Source organism: Malaclemys terrapin, chromosome 7 (genome assembly GCF_027887155.1).
Source record: "Malaclemys terrapin pileata isolate rMalTer1 chromosome 7, rMalTer1.hap1, whole genome shotgun sequence".
In the NCBI taxonomy this organism is placed as follows: Eukaryota; Metazoa; Chordata; order Testudines; family Emydidae; genus Malaclemys; species Malaclemys terrapin.
Window position 1 is genome coordinate 29,842,218 of NC_071511.1, and position 15,439 is coordinate 29,857,656.

The 15,439-nt window shown below is 55.4% G+C and overlaps 1 protein-coding gene across 1 annotated transcript; it reads right to left on the reverse strand.

The window, feature by feature from the left end:
* Positions 1-736: 736 nt before the first annotated feature.
* SNX32 (sorting nexin 32) lies at positions 737-12,659 on the reverse strand. The gene is made up of 13 exons (XM_054033494.1): positions 12,534-12,659; positions 12,271-12,375; positions 11,940-12,050; positions 6,944-7,065; positions 6,598-6,721; positions 5,931-6,035; positions 4,404-4,509; positions 3,919-3,994; positions 3,437-3,476; positions 2,912-2,998; positions 2,612-2,771; positions 2,387-2,472; positions 737-1,747 (listed from the first exon to the last, which is right to left on the reverse strand). Exons 1-13 carry the CDS (start codon positions 12,573-12,575, stop codon positions 1,694-1,696), a joined length of 1,218 nt encoding a protein of 405 aa, XP_053889469.1. The 5' UTR covers positions 12,576-12,659; the 3' UTR covers positions 737-1,693.
* Positions 12,660-15,439: the final 2,780 nt, after the last annotated feature.

The window sequence follows — 15,439 nt, forward strand, 5'->3', positions numbered from 1 at the left end:
TTGGACCTGCCAGCAGAGCTGCTCAGGGGGTTGGGACTATGAGGGGGGACAATGGTGCTGCCCCCTCCCTGCTCTCACCATCTCTTGCTGCCCCCAGAAGCCACCCACAGCTTCATCCTGTATGGAGGGAGAAGGAAGCTAGCATTACCCCACAGGAGTGCAACTGGCTAAAGCTAACCTGCTCTAATCCACCAGCCCCTGAGTGGGAGCTAGAACCCAGGAGTCCTAGCTAACAGCCGCCTTATGGTCTAACTGGACCATGGGTGAGTGATGCTTGGAAGGGTTTGGGGTGGGGCAGGAGCCAGGATCCCTGGGTGTGTTTGAAGGTCTCCTTTCCTAATGCTAGTCCCTGTCATGCCATGTACAGCCTTAGCAGGGGATGGGGCCTGAACAGGTTCCCTGCCTTCTGGGGTGTATTCCCTCACAGGGGGAGCCCTTCCTGGCAGCTGTGTGGGCACTGCTGGGGGGAGGCCAAGCCTCTCCCACCCCATGGCAAGTTCACAGTGGTTTGGGATGCTAGGCCAGCTTCTCTGCTTGGAGTGATCAGCTCGGGGTGCTGTGATCGAGCAATGCTGGGGCTGGTGGGAGTCAGGGTGAGCAACCTTTGAAAGAGGGAAGTCCCAGCAGCAGGAGAGGAAGCAGGGCTGGGGTGAGAGCCTTGATGTTGGGGGGGGGGGGCTAGGCCCTAGCTGAGCAGGTTTGGCAAAGGGGGGGTTGATAATGAGGCTGCATGGGGTGAAGCTGGATACAAAATGGGCCTTTATTGGGGGAGTTTGGGGCTGGGGGGGTACAGAGCTGTGGCTGGATAGAATTGAATGATGATAGCCTACTGCAGTTTCACACTTCCCCCTATCTCACACCCCTTCCTCCCCTCATTCTGCCCCTCCCCCTGCATCTAGTTGCTGGGAGATAGCATCTAGCCTGGATTCTTGTGGGTGGCTAGAACACCTCCAAATCAAAGGACTGGAAGGGACCTCAAGAGGTCATCTAGTCCCCTGCACTCGAGGCAGGACTAAGTATTATCTAGGAAATCTCTGACAGGTGTTTGTCTAACATGCTCTTAAAAATCCCCCATGATGGAGATTCCACAATCTCCCTAGGCAATTTATTCCAGTGCTTAACCACCCTGACAGGAAGTTTTTCCTAATGTCCAACCTAAACCTCCCTGGCTGCAATTTGAGCCCATTGCTTCTTGTCCTATCCTCAGAGGTTAAGAAGAATTTTTTTCTCCTTTAAACAACCTTTCATGTACTTGAATGCACCTTAACATCCCCCCACCCCATGTGGTCTTACTGCAGTTGGAGGGTGGGGGACAGAGGGGAAGGGGCTCACCTAAGACCTGTCTCCAAGCCCTCCTGCTCTAACCCACTATACCTCACTGTCCTTCCAGAGCTGGGGATAGACCCCAGGAGTTCTGGCTCCCAGCCCACTCCCCTCCTAAAGGAACTCTAGGTTGCAGCCATCTCTGGGAGGCCAGGGGGAGGGAGTTAATGGGTGTTGGGGGGGGTTGCCCCCACAGTCAGAGGGGGCCCCCCAGAGTTGGCAGAGCAGGTATGGGGGGGCTGGAATGCCAACAGGGTTGGGGCAGGGATATATGGGGCTGGATTATGAGGCAGCAGCAGTAGCGGTGGGGGGGTCTCTGCACCAAGGCGCTGAGAGGCCCCTCCCGCAGGTGCAGAGCTGGGTGGTAGTATCAGGCGTCGCCCTTCAGCACAATCAGGGTGTTCCGCAGCAGCAGGCTACTGGCCTGGAAGAGAGGGGAGGGGGTTAGAGATGGGGAGACACCCCCCCCAGTGCTCCAGGGGAAACTGGGACCCCAAGAAAACCTAAAATGATCCACCCCACACCCCTCTCACAGCTGGGGACAGAAGCCAGGAGTCCTGGCTCCCAGCCTAACTGGGAGTGGCATTGCACTGAACCTGTACGAGGACCCAAGTGTGTCACACTGCTTCCCCCTGCAGGCCACACCTGGGTATTGCAACTGAGGACAGGGTCTGTGCTGATGAGGGGCATGCAGGTGATTGGGGAGGAGCTCAGACAACCCTCCAGCCCCCCACCCCAGGGTGCAGAGGTCATGGGGGAGGAGGAACAGGGCTCCCCAGGGGCTTGGGGAGGCAGAGCATGCACTGGGTGAGGAGGGTAAGAAAGAGACGGGAGCTTCTGAAGGGTCCCAGTTCAGGTTTGGGGGGGGGGGGGGGCAGGTAGTTGGGGGGGGAGAGATCCCCAGGGGTTCCCAGCCAGGGTTGGAGGAGTTTCTGGAGGGTGGGGGGGAAGTGGTAGTGTCTGCAGCTCCATACTCAGGCTAGGGTAGGGGGGTTCCCAAGGGCTAGCAGGGAGGTGGGTGGGCCCCAGGCAGAGTTGCAAGATTTCTGGGGGTCCCTGATACCTTGGCATGTTTCAGCTCCAACTCTGCCAGCTCGATCAGGTTCTTGCGAAATGCGGAGATTCGACGTGACTTGAAATCAGTCAGTTCTGCCCCGGGAGAGAGAGAGAACCCAGGAGATCTGTATCCTAGCCCCCTGCTCTAACCCATTAGACATCCCCCCCACTTCCCCTCCCAGAGACAGGGACAGAGCCCAGGAGTCCTGGCTCCTAGCCCTTCTGTATTCACCTTGCTTGGCGGAGGCTGATAGCTGTTCAAAGCGCTGACAGCACAGCTGCTGATGGGCCTCAGCCGGCTTCACCTCCTTGTTCCTCATGCGGGCTCTGTCCAGTGCCTTGTTGGCATTCTCGTAATCAGCCAGGGCCCGCAGGCGCCGGTACAGCAGATCCTGGGGACACAGACAGTTATACATCTCCATGCCCCACCCCAGAGGTGGCTGCATCTCAGTGCTGGGTGAGGGAGCCCTATATTAACAGCCCCAGGCCCCATCCCAGAGGTGGTCGCATCTCTGCACCGTGCTGCCTGTACCTTGGCTGCCTGTGAGTCTCTCATGTAGTACTTGAGCAGATCAGACAGTTTCAGATCCTCATCTGATGCCACACGGCCCTCCAACTTCTGGGAAGGAGAGGACAGAAGGGGGGGGGGGGGAGGTTGATCAGCAAAGGGTGTGTGTGTTAATCCCACAGTTAATCCTGAGCCTTTACACCCCATCCTTCTGAGCTAATGTCACCCCCTCAGAGATCCCAAACATCCAGCCATAGGGGGCACTAGCAAGTGGGGGTGGAGACCCCCTGAGAAGGGGGCTGGAGGTGCAGGATAGGGGCCATGAAGGCCCTGCCTCCCCACTGCAGAGTCTGTGGGGTGCGGCTGATCCTGGTTGTGGGGTTCAGAGGAAGGTGGGGGACACCAGGAGATTGGGGAGGTCTGAAGCATGAGGAATGGTGGCAGAGTGTTTGTGTGTGGGGGGGAGGTAGAAGCCCCAGAGCAGAGGGGGCCCATGGTAGAGTAGGGGATGGGGAGAGGCTCCTCACAGGGGGAGGAGCCCTCACTCACCCGCAGCCGTTCAAAGAGTTCAGCCAATTTCAGGAAGCTCCTGGGGAGTGAAGGGGAGACTCATCAGTGACCCCCCTTATACTTTCCCCCCAGTAACCCACCCATTACACCCCCTCCCCTCTGGGAAGTGCCGCCCCCCCCCCAATCCATCAGCGCCCAACTATCCACAGGGCCCCATCACCACCACGCTGGGATGCCTTCCGCACCCCCAAAATGCCTCCCACCTCACCACTCTCCCTCCAGCATCTAATCCCCATTTGGCACCCTAGGCTGGGAGTGGAAGTGCCCCCTGGTGCCCAACTGGGGTCACTGCAGTGGGGGAACAGAGTCCATTCTGGGGGAGGGCACACCTTATAGCAGCCCCCCAAGCTTGGTGGGGGTTATCAAGCCCCAGTCCCAGTGCCTCTTTCCCCAACACAGCTCCCACAGCAAGCAGTTCTGGGGGCCTGTAGGGAGCCCCTTCCCTGCACTTCAATACTCACGTCTGGAGCTGGCGGACTTCCTGTGTGCCTAGGCTGCCCAGTGCCACCGAGATGGGGATATAGTCCTCTGCCAGGCCTGTATTGGGGGGCAGCCATCAGGGCAGGGGATGTACCCCATTAGCCTAGGGACTCCCCCGCACCAAATCAGGACTCCCTGCCTCACACCCACCTCCAGGAGCCCGATGGGGGTTCCCTTCCCCAGAACCTCCACCACCCTGCCCCTCTGACCCCTAAGGACTCCCCCACTGCCTCCAGATAGGGGACAGCTCCTAGGCAGCTGCCACTCGCCAGGGGATCCCTGGTGCTAAGCACCCCAGGGGGTCCCCACCCATGAGTGCCCCGACCACCGGGAAGCTCCCCTCCCCAGGGGAGACACTCCTGAAAGGGGAAGTGCCAGGGGCCAGGGTGGGGCAGGAGGGTGATCCTGGTCCCAGAGGGGGCTGTAGGGGAGGGACCGGAGAGGGAGAACCCCACTCCTCACGTACTCTTGTGGGAGCGCATGACGCGGTCGGCCTTGAGGCAGGTGTCGCGCACCCGGGCGTGGTACTCCAGCAGGAACGTCCGCTCGTGCTCAAAGAACTCGTCCACCTCCTGCAGGGGGTGACAGGGAGCCAGAGAGCCGAGGGGTGCCCCACACATCGCCCCACGGTGGGGGCATCTACATGGGCTGGGCTAAGTGCTAACATGGTCACTGCTGCAGGGGGAGGAACCTGTGCGGGCTGTGCCACTCTCCACTGAGTGTGGGGGGGACTGCATGCCGTGCCACTCTCTGTGGTACCGTGGTGGGGGGAGGGTTGCACCAGCTGTGCCACTTGCTGCAGTCAGGGTGGGGGGTGAGCTGTGCAGGCCAGGTTACTCTCCGCACTGGAGCTTGGGGGGTGGGGGTGTGGGTGTGGGGGTGTGTGTGACAGAGCCCTGTTGGTGATTTGCTACTCTGTCAGCCACTTCTATCAGGCCTGACACACTCACTACACCTAACACACTGGTATCATGAGATATCACTGGAAAACTAACTCCCTGCTCATTAATATTCCAGTGTGATGTAGGGCCCAGGTGTGTACAAGGAGTTGGAAGTAAGCACTAGAATGATGTTCTTCAGATGGGTTTGGCAAGCAGTGCATAAGGCCAGTCTGCCCTAGGCAAAGGAATGTGTATTTGCTCGGCTGACCGGTCATCAGGCAGAAACAGAAACCTCTGCGTACAAAGGTGAACAAAACCAGCAGCCTAGCGGGTTGGGGAGAGGCCTCTTAACTATACAGACAGGGGATCTGAACCACAAATGATAAGCAACAATGAACTGCTTGTAGATAGTATTCCTGTATTATAAAAGTATAATGAGGAAGGATTCAAGGGGCCAGAGCACTTGAAATCCCAGGCCACTGGGTCCTCCAGCCAAGCGGTTGAAGTACCCGGGAACTGAGTTTAGGTGAGGACCCTGCTCAGGCAAGGGTTGTAACTCGCTGAAGTGAAGTGTCAGTCATAGAAGCACAGGTGTAACCATTTATCTTCACTCCTCCTACGGGTACCCTTTAAACCTCTGCCTTTGCCTTCACTAAATGTGTTTTACTATCCACCAGTTCGGTGCTGGGACTGCCATAAGAGCGTTTGTCAAACCCCAGTGAAGTCAGTGAGCGGCCCTGGATCGTCCCTCTGAAGGAACAACGAACTTCCTTACTTCAGTGAGTGTTGCAGGAGAGGGCTGGACAGTGCAGGACTGTCTGGGGAAAAGTCGGGACGGGAGGAGAGGGTGTTGGGGTCACTGGGGGTGGAAGGCAGGGTGTGACCTGCATGGTGGTAGCCTGGCTGTTGGTGTCAGGACTGTGAACCACAGCAGCAGAGCACCGAAGACACCCAGAGCTGCAGGACAGGCATTAGTCCTGATTGTCACTTGGAGATCTGTGCAGGGCCCATGGATTTCTGGGGAGATGGGATCTGATAGAGGCACACATGCTTTCCCTGCTCCCCAGGGGGGTTCACTCCCCCACCCCTGCATGCAGTGGGTCCAGGCTCACCTTCAGCCCTGACACCCCGGTGATGAGCGCCTCGTCAGCTGACTTGACGATGTTCCGGAAGAAGCCGCCCAGCAGCTCCTTGCGGTTCTTGCCACGCACACTGAGCTGCAAGGAAAGGGAGTGCCAGGTGTGTGGGGAGGTGGGGGGGCGGGAGAGGGCCCCCCAGGACCCTCTGCACCTCACATCCCTCCCAGCCCAGCACAGGGGCTGCCCACAGCCAGAGATAATATGAGCATTAGGGGAGGGATCTGTGCAGGCCAGGGTTGGAAGGGAGAGGGGGCAGGGCAGTGGGGGAAGAAGGAGGTGGCCCCCTCACCTCCCTGGCTCCTTCCAGGCCCTGTGCTCCTCACGTTGTGGGGGGCAATTCCCCACATGGCCCCCCCTTGTTGGTGGGAGGTGGCGGAGACGGGAATGGCCTCAAATTGGGTACCAGGGGCCTGTGCCAGGGAGACAAGCAGCTCAGCAGGGGTGCGGGGGTTGCAGCTCAGCAGTGGAGAAGGAGTAGTGGGGGGTGGCTCAGTGGGGAGGAGGTGGGGGGTTCAGCAGGGGAGAGGAGTGCTGGGGGGCCAGGGGCAGGTGTTTCAGGAGGCCAGCAGGATCAGAGGGAGGCTCAGGTGGGTGGGGGGGTCAGGGAGCTCACTCAGGGGTGGGGTGCTGGGGGGCTCACATCTTGGTCGTATTCCAGGAAGACATAGAAGTTGTGGTCCCGGCGTAGGATGGGATGGGCTGCCAGGCGCTGCAGGAACACCTCGTGCATTGCCACCGTCTTTTTGAAGATGGCCAGGTACTCACTGCAGGAGACAGGCGGGTGAACATCTGCAGGGACAGTGTCTCGGTACTGACTCCCTGGACCACCCCCACTGACTCCCTGTACTGCCCCCCCTGCAGTGCCCCCTACTAACCCCTCTGTATCACCTTTCGCTGATTGCCTGTACTGCCTCCATGGCACAGCGCCCCCTAGTGCCACACTGGGGCATTGAGGTCAGCCCCCACCCTCCCCTGGTGTCACTCACCCCTCCAGCTCCTGCTTCATCTTGGTGAACTCCTCCCGCGTCAGGGTGCTGTTCCCCTCCCCAAGGCGCTGCAGCTTCTCCCGTGATGCCTCGAAGTCAGGCCTGGGGGGTGCAGGGGGGATCTGGGCCGGGGTTGGTGGGGGAAGAACCAGGAGAAATATTAGCTCTGAACCCCTCCTTCAGCCTCTCAAACCTCTGTGACCCCAAGCCCCCATGGCCCCCTGATACTAGCTGTGGGGCAGGCTGGGGGAAAAGGGAGGAGCAGGGCAGGCCAGGGGTGAAGGTGGAGCTGATGGGGGCTCATGGTTGAGGCATGGGGGTGAAAGGGCAGAGCTAAGGGGGCCTCACAGTTGGGAGAGGGGACTGAAGCTGGCAGGGGGCTAATGGTTGGGACAAGGGAGGCTGGGAGGTGGAGCTGGAAGGGCTGAGAAAGGATTCACAGCCAGAAGCTATGGGGCGGGGGGAGGTCTCAGAGCAGGAAGGCAAAGGGCTCAGATGTCCTGCTGGGGGATGATGCCTCGGGCTAGGGCAGGGCCATTGGGGGGGTCCATTAGGGGCAGGATGTCAATGATTAAAGGATCCCCCTCCTCTAGAAACACTCTTCCTTCTTCACACACCCCTGCCCCCTTACAGTGATCCTGTGTCTCCCCCTGCACCCCAAGCTCCATGCGCTTACAATTCACTGATCGGGGGCCCACTGTGATCATCTAACCCTCCTGGATAACACAGGCCATAGGGCTGCCTGGAATTAACTCCTGGTTGCGTATGAGCATTGACACCTAATAGCAACAATGATGTTCCATTTCATACAGTTCCACAGAGGGGTAACCATTGCATTGAAATGCTTCAGGGTTGATAAGCTTCACGATGAAGCGATCTCTAATAGGTAAGTGGTGGCGATTTCCAAGGAGTACTCTACATTGGATGGCCAGCTGTCTAGTGCAGGGGAAGAGTGGACTTTATTTTAGGATGCTATTGTAAACCATACACCTCCTGGGTGTGGTGTTCTGTCCCATCTAGTGGCACCAAGACCACGTAGAGAGAGAGAGATTAATGAGTTTCCTTCACAGCCTCAGCTAAGAGCCATGTGGCTTTTAGCTCATGCAGTAGAGACTCATGCACTAAGCTTCAGAGGTCCCAGGTTTGAAGACGACCAGCGTCTGTTGGTGTTACACTATCACCGAGATTGCTGGAGAAGCACTTGGACTAAGGAGAATGAAAAAGCAACCCTGGATTACAGATGATACCATCAAATTTTGGGACAGAAAAAAAGAGGTGCTGTGCAGAATGGATGCACTGGAAGGTTAGAGTCAAATCAGTGAAGGGAGGAGGAAATGGGCAATAGAGGGAAACAAATGTCTTGACTGAGGAGTCAAGAGAACCTGTCGGAATGATCGTAATCAATGGCGGAACAGTTTTGCACAGCACATTGAGGAAGCTTCTGAAAGACGTGACCAGAAAGGTGTATTTGAGATTTTGAAGATCCTCATTGGATGTCCATTCTCTCAGCTTCTGCCAGTTAAGGACAAAAATGGAGAATACTGCCAGGATATTGGTGCACCACTTAAAAGTTGGTGGGAGCATTTTTGTGAATTGATTCACTGCCAAGATGTAAACTACAACTTAATTCAAAAATGAACCCAGGAGAAAATGGGCAGGTGACCTTAGAGGAAATGATGCTTGCGGTCAAACAGTTATGACATTATAAAGCACCTGGTTTTGACCATATTTCATTAGAACTGCTAAAGAGTGGAGACCTGGATTGAATTCAGTTGTCTGAATAGTTTGGGAACCCAGTCACATTCCAGAAGACTGGAAAGGAGGCTGAATCCTCCCTTTTTTCAAAAAAGAGTGATCAGCTTGCTCAAATTGCCGGGGAATAACGCTGCTGTCAGTCCCAGGGAAGGTGTTTACCATCACGTTACTGAGCCAGCTGAAATACTGTCTCACCCCAGACATGAGAGCCAACCCTTGTGGTTTCTGCCCAGGTTGAACTACAATCCAGCTATCTGTGCTCTGTGAAATGTTACTGAAAAACAACAAAAGGACATTAACACCACATTTAAAGACTCTCCAGCTGCTTTTGACTCCACTGTGAACACTTCTGTGCCAGGATGGGGGTGCCTGAAGACTTGGGGTGAAAGATCCACACTCCTGAGAGAAGTAGCTATGGCGACCTACCCCCCAGTGTAGCCAGCACTAGGTCATAGAATCATAGGGTTAGAAAGAACCACATGGGCCATCTAGACTAACCTCCTGCCTAGATGCAAGGTTTGAATTCTTCTTCAACCTAGCTACTGCATCTCAGGGAGGTGGATTACCTATGCCAATAAGAGAAGTCCTCTCGTCAATATAGGACATGATGCCACTGTAGCAATTTAAGTGCAGATATACCCTTAGTGTGCCTGGTGGAGAAACTGTACCATGGTACATTTAGCTGCGTGAAGGTCAATGGTTGTATTACAGACTGGTTTTCAGTAGAATCAGGGGTACACTAGGGATATGTTTTCTCACCTACATAATCTAATGTTCTGATAGACTATCTGACAATAAAACTGACTGTGGCCAAAGTAGGAGAGGTGAAATCGAGAGATTCATCTTTAGATGATCTTTACCATGCTGATATTATTGCCTTACTTGGAGAGATTACTGGCCAACTACAGCTAATGCTGGGAGAGCTGTGAAAAACAGCAGAATCTCTGGGACTTAGGGTCAATGGTGATCAAACCAAAGCTATGCAGGCTTCCTACAAAACAGAAACGAATGACCTGCAAATGATGCATGTAGACAGCAATGACATTGACTGGGTGAATAGGTTTATCTAGCTGGGTAATCACTGGACAGTACGAGGCTCTATATCCAAAGAAGGAAAGAAAAATCAATTTCACACATACAGAATGGGAAAAGACTGTCTAGGAAGGAGTACGGCAGAAAGGGATCTAGGGGTTATAGTGGACCACAAGCTAAATATGAGTCAACAGTGTGATGCTGTTGCAAAAAAAGCAAACATGATTCTGGGATGCATTAACAGGTGTGTTGTGAGCAAGACACGAGAAGTCATTCTTCCGCTCTACTCTGCTCTGGTTAGGCCTCAGCTGGAGTATTGTGTCCAGTTCTGGGCGCCGCATTTTAAAAAAGATGTGGAGAAACTGGAAAGGGTCCAAAGAAGAGCAACAAGAATGATTAAAGGTCTTGAGAACATGACCTATGAAGGAAGGCTGAAAGAATTGGGTTTGTTTAGTTTGGAAAAGAGAAGACTGAGAGGGGACAGGATAGCAGTTTTCAGGTATGTAAAAGGGTGTCATAAGGAGGAGGGAGAGAACTTGTTCACCTTAGCCTCTAAGGATAGAACCAGAAACAATGGGTTTAAACTGCAGCAAGGGAGGTCTAGATTGGACATTAGGAAAAAGTTCCTAACTGTCAGGGTGGTTAAACACTGGAACAAATTGCCTAGGGAGGTTGTGGAATCTCCGTCTCTGGAGATATTTAAGAGTAGGTTAGATAAATGTCTATTAGGGATGGTCTAGGCAGTATTTGGTCCTGCCATGCGGGCAGGGGACTGGACTCGATGACCTCTCGAGGTCCCTTCCAGTCCTAGAATCTATGAATCTATGAATCTATGAATCTATGAATCTATGAAAAGTCACACGTTGGATTGGTCTTGCATGCAAGGCATTTCGGTGTCTTCAAAGGCCTCTGGGCAGGGGTGCTGGAACAATTTGTATAGTGGGGGTCAGGGCAGGCGCAACCCATTAGGCAACCTAGGCGGTCACCTAGCGTGCTACAATTTGGGGGTCGGCGACTACGGCGGTATTTCGGCGGCGGGACCTTCCGCCGCCTCTGTGGGGGGTGGTATTTTGGGGCGGGACCTCCCGCCGCCTAGGGTGGCAGAAAAGCTGGTGGCGCTCCTGGTGGGGGTGCTGAGAGCCATTGAACCAAACTGTCAACCCTGTATAGAATGGAAACCACTTCAAGCCAGGGGGTGTGGCAGCACCCCCAGCATCCCTAGTTCCAGCACCCATGCCTCTGGGTAGCAGGATGTCCATGTGACAACTAAGATACAAGTGTTCAATGTGGTAGTGATGAGAACTCTGTTGTATGGAGCAGAAACATGGCCATGAAAAACAGGCGAAGAGAGGAAACTAAACAGTTGTCAGTGTCAAAACATCCACTGGTTTGATTTTGTCACAAACAAAGAGATACTTAGATGACCCCGGCAAGTTGCAATCTTGCATCCGCTGAGAAGAAGACTCTAGTGGTGTGGTCATCACATGGAGAAGAAGGTGTGCTTTTACAGAAGCTTAATAGACTTGAGGTCAAAGAAAGCAGAGCATGAGACCAACCACAAATGAGGTTGGAAGATGCAATTTTGAAGGATCTAAGAAGCCTAAATCCTCCCATGCTGACTCTTGCTGAAGGAAAAAGACTTGCAAGGGACTATTCAGGTTGGAAGTTAATTTTATGTGCACCACCGCTACATCACAGCCATGTGAATCTGCTGCTGCTGTGAATTAGAGCAGACTAGAAAAACACCCAGTCTTGACTGAAAAATGTCCAGTGATGGAGAATCGACCACAGCTCTTGGTAAATTGCTCCATTGGTTCATTCCCCCCACTGGTACAAATTTGCCCTATTTCCAGTCTGAAGTTGTCTGGCTTCAACTTCCAGCCCATGGATCTTGTTAGACCTTTATTTGCAGACTAGGAGCAAGACACCAATTAACCGTCTCTTGGTTAAACTGAGCAGATTGAGCTCTTGGAGTCCCTCACTATCACAGCATGTTTTCCAGTCCTTTAACCATTCTCCTGATTCTTCTCTGAACCCAATTTAGCAATAGCCTTCTTGAGTTGTGGACACCAGAACCTGACATGATGTTCCCCCTTATGACACCCTGCCCCATGCCCCCCCAGATGCCCTCCTTATCATGATCCCCATATCTCCTCTCACCCTTTACAATGTCCCCCCAGACCCCCTCATCCCCTCTACTCCCACTTACAATGATGCCAGCGTATTCATCATTTTCAGAGAAGGTGTCGTGCAGCCAAACAAAGTCCTCATGCTGCCGGACCACGGAGAGCGCTGGGCGGGTGAAGTGGGGCAGGGAGCTCTGCAACAGGGGGGCAGGGGATGAGTCACTCCAAACCTGGGACCCCCAGAATCCCCTTCAATATGTGGACCTGTCAGAGACCACCCCAAATGGGGACACCCAAGCCAAGGACCCCCAAACCTCACTAGACATTCCCTGGAGACCCCCCAAACATCAGAGCCCTATCGTGGGAAACCCCCCATAAGGGACCCCTTCCACCCTGTCTTTCCAATCCCCTCACCTTGGTCTGGACAGTGAATTTCACCTTGTCCCGTTCGCTGACTGCGTCTGAGATCTCAACCTGCAAGGAGGGGTCAGTGGCGAGCTCCTCCGAGAGTGAGCAAGGCTGGGGGAGAGAAGAGGGTTAGATATAGGGGCACCCCACGGGGGGGGGGCAGGGCGATGCCCGACCCAGGGCACGGTGTGGGGGGGAACAGGGTACTGCCTCATCTCCCGGGTGGGGAATGCAGGACCCCGCCGTGGGGACGGGGGTCCCAGGCTCACCTTGCTCTCCTCCCCAGGCGGCATCTCCAGCGGCTCCTCCATGCGCCCCCAGGAAGAGAGCAGCCCAGGATGCCCTGCAGATGAACCCAGGCTCAGGCCTCATCAGCTGACTAGGAATGAGGAGGGGACGGCGCGGGCGGAGGGTGTTGTCCCTTTAAATCGATTGTGACAGCTATTCCACGCCCCTCCTCCCCATTGGGCCCGGACACGGAGTCCTCGCTCCCATTCGCCGAGATTCCTATCCGTCACCCACCAGGCGGGGAAGTAGGAGGCGATCATATCTTCTTAAGGTGGCGTAGGGAAGATAAATGTGCCTGTGCTCCCTCTCCCTGGGGGGCTGGTCCCAGCTGGGTAGGGGCCTAGGGGGTGACCCCTGGCAGCTGAGGAGATGGAGGTGCGGGGCACCCTGGGATACTGCAGGGGGACAATGGGGGGTATCAGCTGGGTGTGGTGCCCCTTGGTATCTTGGGAGATTGGGGGGGCCTCTGAGGCTGCAGGGGGATGTAGCAGTGGGGGCTAAGGGGATGGGCTCGAGCATCCACCCCTTTTTCTGGCTGAAGCAGCAGATGAAGAAATGACAGCATTGCTTGCCCCACTGCTCCAGACCTACATCAGCAATGAGTTCTGTTGGGTGGTATCCATATGCTGAGGGGCTGAGACCCAAGGTCCTACAGCTCTGATTAGCTTACTTAACAGAGCTGTTACCTTCACAGTCCAAAGAACAAAGCCTCACACCCCAGCCTTAGTAGGCAACAACCTTGCAATCATTTCACAAGTAAGGAAACCCCAGGCAGAGCTGGGTATAGACCCACCCAAAGGCCCAGGTCTCAGTCACTTTGCCTTTCAGAAGGAATGGCCCAAACTACATGCTTGTGTACTCCCTGCTAACACTGCATTGAGTGTTCTCTGGTGGCAAGAGCTCATACCTGCTGCTGCCTCTGCACTCCCATTCATTGTCCTGTAGCTCGATGGGCAGAACGTCATCCTTTTAAAATCAGGAAATTCCCAGGTTTGCTCCCTGCCTGGGACCCACACAAGGGCACACCCTAAGGCCATGTCTTCATGGTGATGTTACAGCAGTGTGATTTGCTCACTCAAAATGCAGCAATGTAATCACAGTGAATTGAAGTGGATCCGCACCCCTTTGCTACAGTCCTTTTCCTTGCAGCCATAAGCTCTGCATCAGTTCAAATTCACCACAGGGCATTCTAGGCAGGGATCCCATGATATAACATTCCACCACTTTGCTATTGGCCCCCTCTCCAATTTAGCAACATCCTTCTAAACCAAGGGTCTCAAACTCAAATGACCATGAGGGCCACATGAGGACTAGTACATTGGCCCAAGGGCCGCATTACTGACACCTTCTTCCCCCCCACCCCGCTGCCCTCGGCCCCGCCCCACTCCACCCCTTCCACGAGGCCCTGCCCGTGCCCCGCCTCTTCCCGCCCCTTCCCTGCCCCCATTCCAACCCCTTCCCCGAAATCCCCACCCCAACTCTGCCCCCTCCCTGCCCCCAGGGGGGGTGCAGGAGGGGTGTGGTGGGGGCTTAGGGCAGGGAGTTGGGGTATGGGGCACAGGAGGGGTGAGGGGTACAGCAAGGGGTCAGGGTGCAGGGTGCAGCAGGGGGATCAGGGCAGTGGGTTGGGGTGCAAGAGGAGTGTGGGGTGCAGCAGGGGGCCAGGGTGCAGGAGGGGTGCAGGGTACGGCAGGGGGTCGGGGTGCAGGAGGGGTGCGGCATGGGGCTCAGGGCAGTGGGTTGGGATGCAGGAGGGGTGTGGGGTGAGGCAGGGAGTCAGGGTGGTGCAGGGGTGCAGGGTAGGGTTACCATTCGTCCAGATTCCCCCGGACATGTCCGGCTTTTTTCAGTTAAAAATAGCGTCTGGGGGGAATTTGTCATTGTCCAGACTTCCCCCCCATGCAGAGCGTGCGCGGCGTACAGGGCAGCCGGCCGGATCGAGCCACTCGCACGGGGCTCTGGCAGCCAGAGCCCTTCCTCCACTTCCCCCTCCTCTCCCCTGAAACTTGACACCACTCCCCTCTCCCTCCCCCTCCCTCCCTGCATTCGCAGATCCCCGGCCAGCCGTTTGCCTCGGCCTCTGGAAGTCTGGAGCTCCGACCCTGCTCCCCTCCCCCGCTGTCGAGCGCGCTGCTCTGCAGCACAGTAAGGGAGCCAGGGGTCAGAGAAGCGGCAGGGAGGTTCTGGGGGGGGGGGAGGGGGTAGTCAAGAGACAGGGAGCAGGGTTGGATGGGTCAGGAGTTTGGGGGGGGCTGTCTGGGGGTTGGGGGTGTAAGGTTTTGGGCAGTCAGAGTACAGGTGGGGGGGGTCTCAGGAGGGGGCAGTTATGGGACAAGACACAGGGAGGCTTAGGTAGGGGGTGGGGTTCTGGAGGGCAGTTAGGAGCAGGGGTCCCAGGAGGGGGCATTCAGGGGACACTGGGCTTCACCTGAGTAGGGAAGGAAATAGACTTCTGGGAGGGAGGCTGGCTCATCTTATCAAAAGAGCTTTAAACTAGGAAGTTTGGGGAGAAGGTTGGGAGATGCACAGTTAATCTCCACGCCAGATTCCAGTATGGAAAAGGTGAGTAAAATGAGAGGAGACATAGCCAGGGAGATGAGATTGGACATAGGAAGGACAGGGGGGACGGACGCAAGGAGGCCCGCAACATATAGTGCTACTAATGGGAGACAGGCTAAACGACATACATTAGGGTGTTTATACACCAATGCCAGAAGCCTAGGTAATAAAATGGAGGAATTGGAGCTCTTGGTCCAAGAGCTGAAACCAGATATCGTAGGAATAACAGAAACGTGGTGGAATGGCAGTCACGACTGGAACACAGGTATGGAGTGGTATGCGCTGTTTAGGGAAGACCGGAACAAAGGTAAAGGTGGGGGGGTGGCAT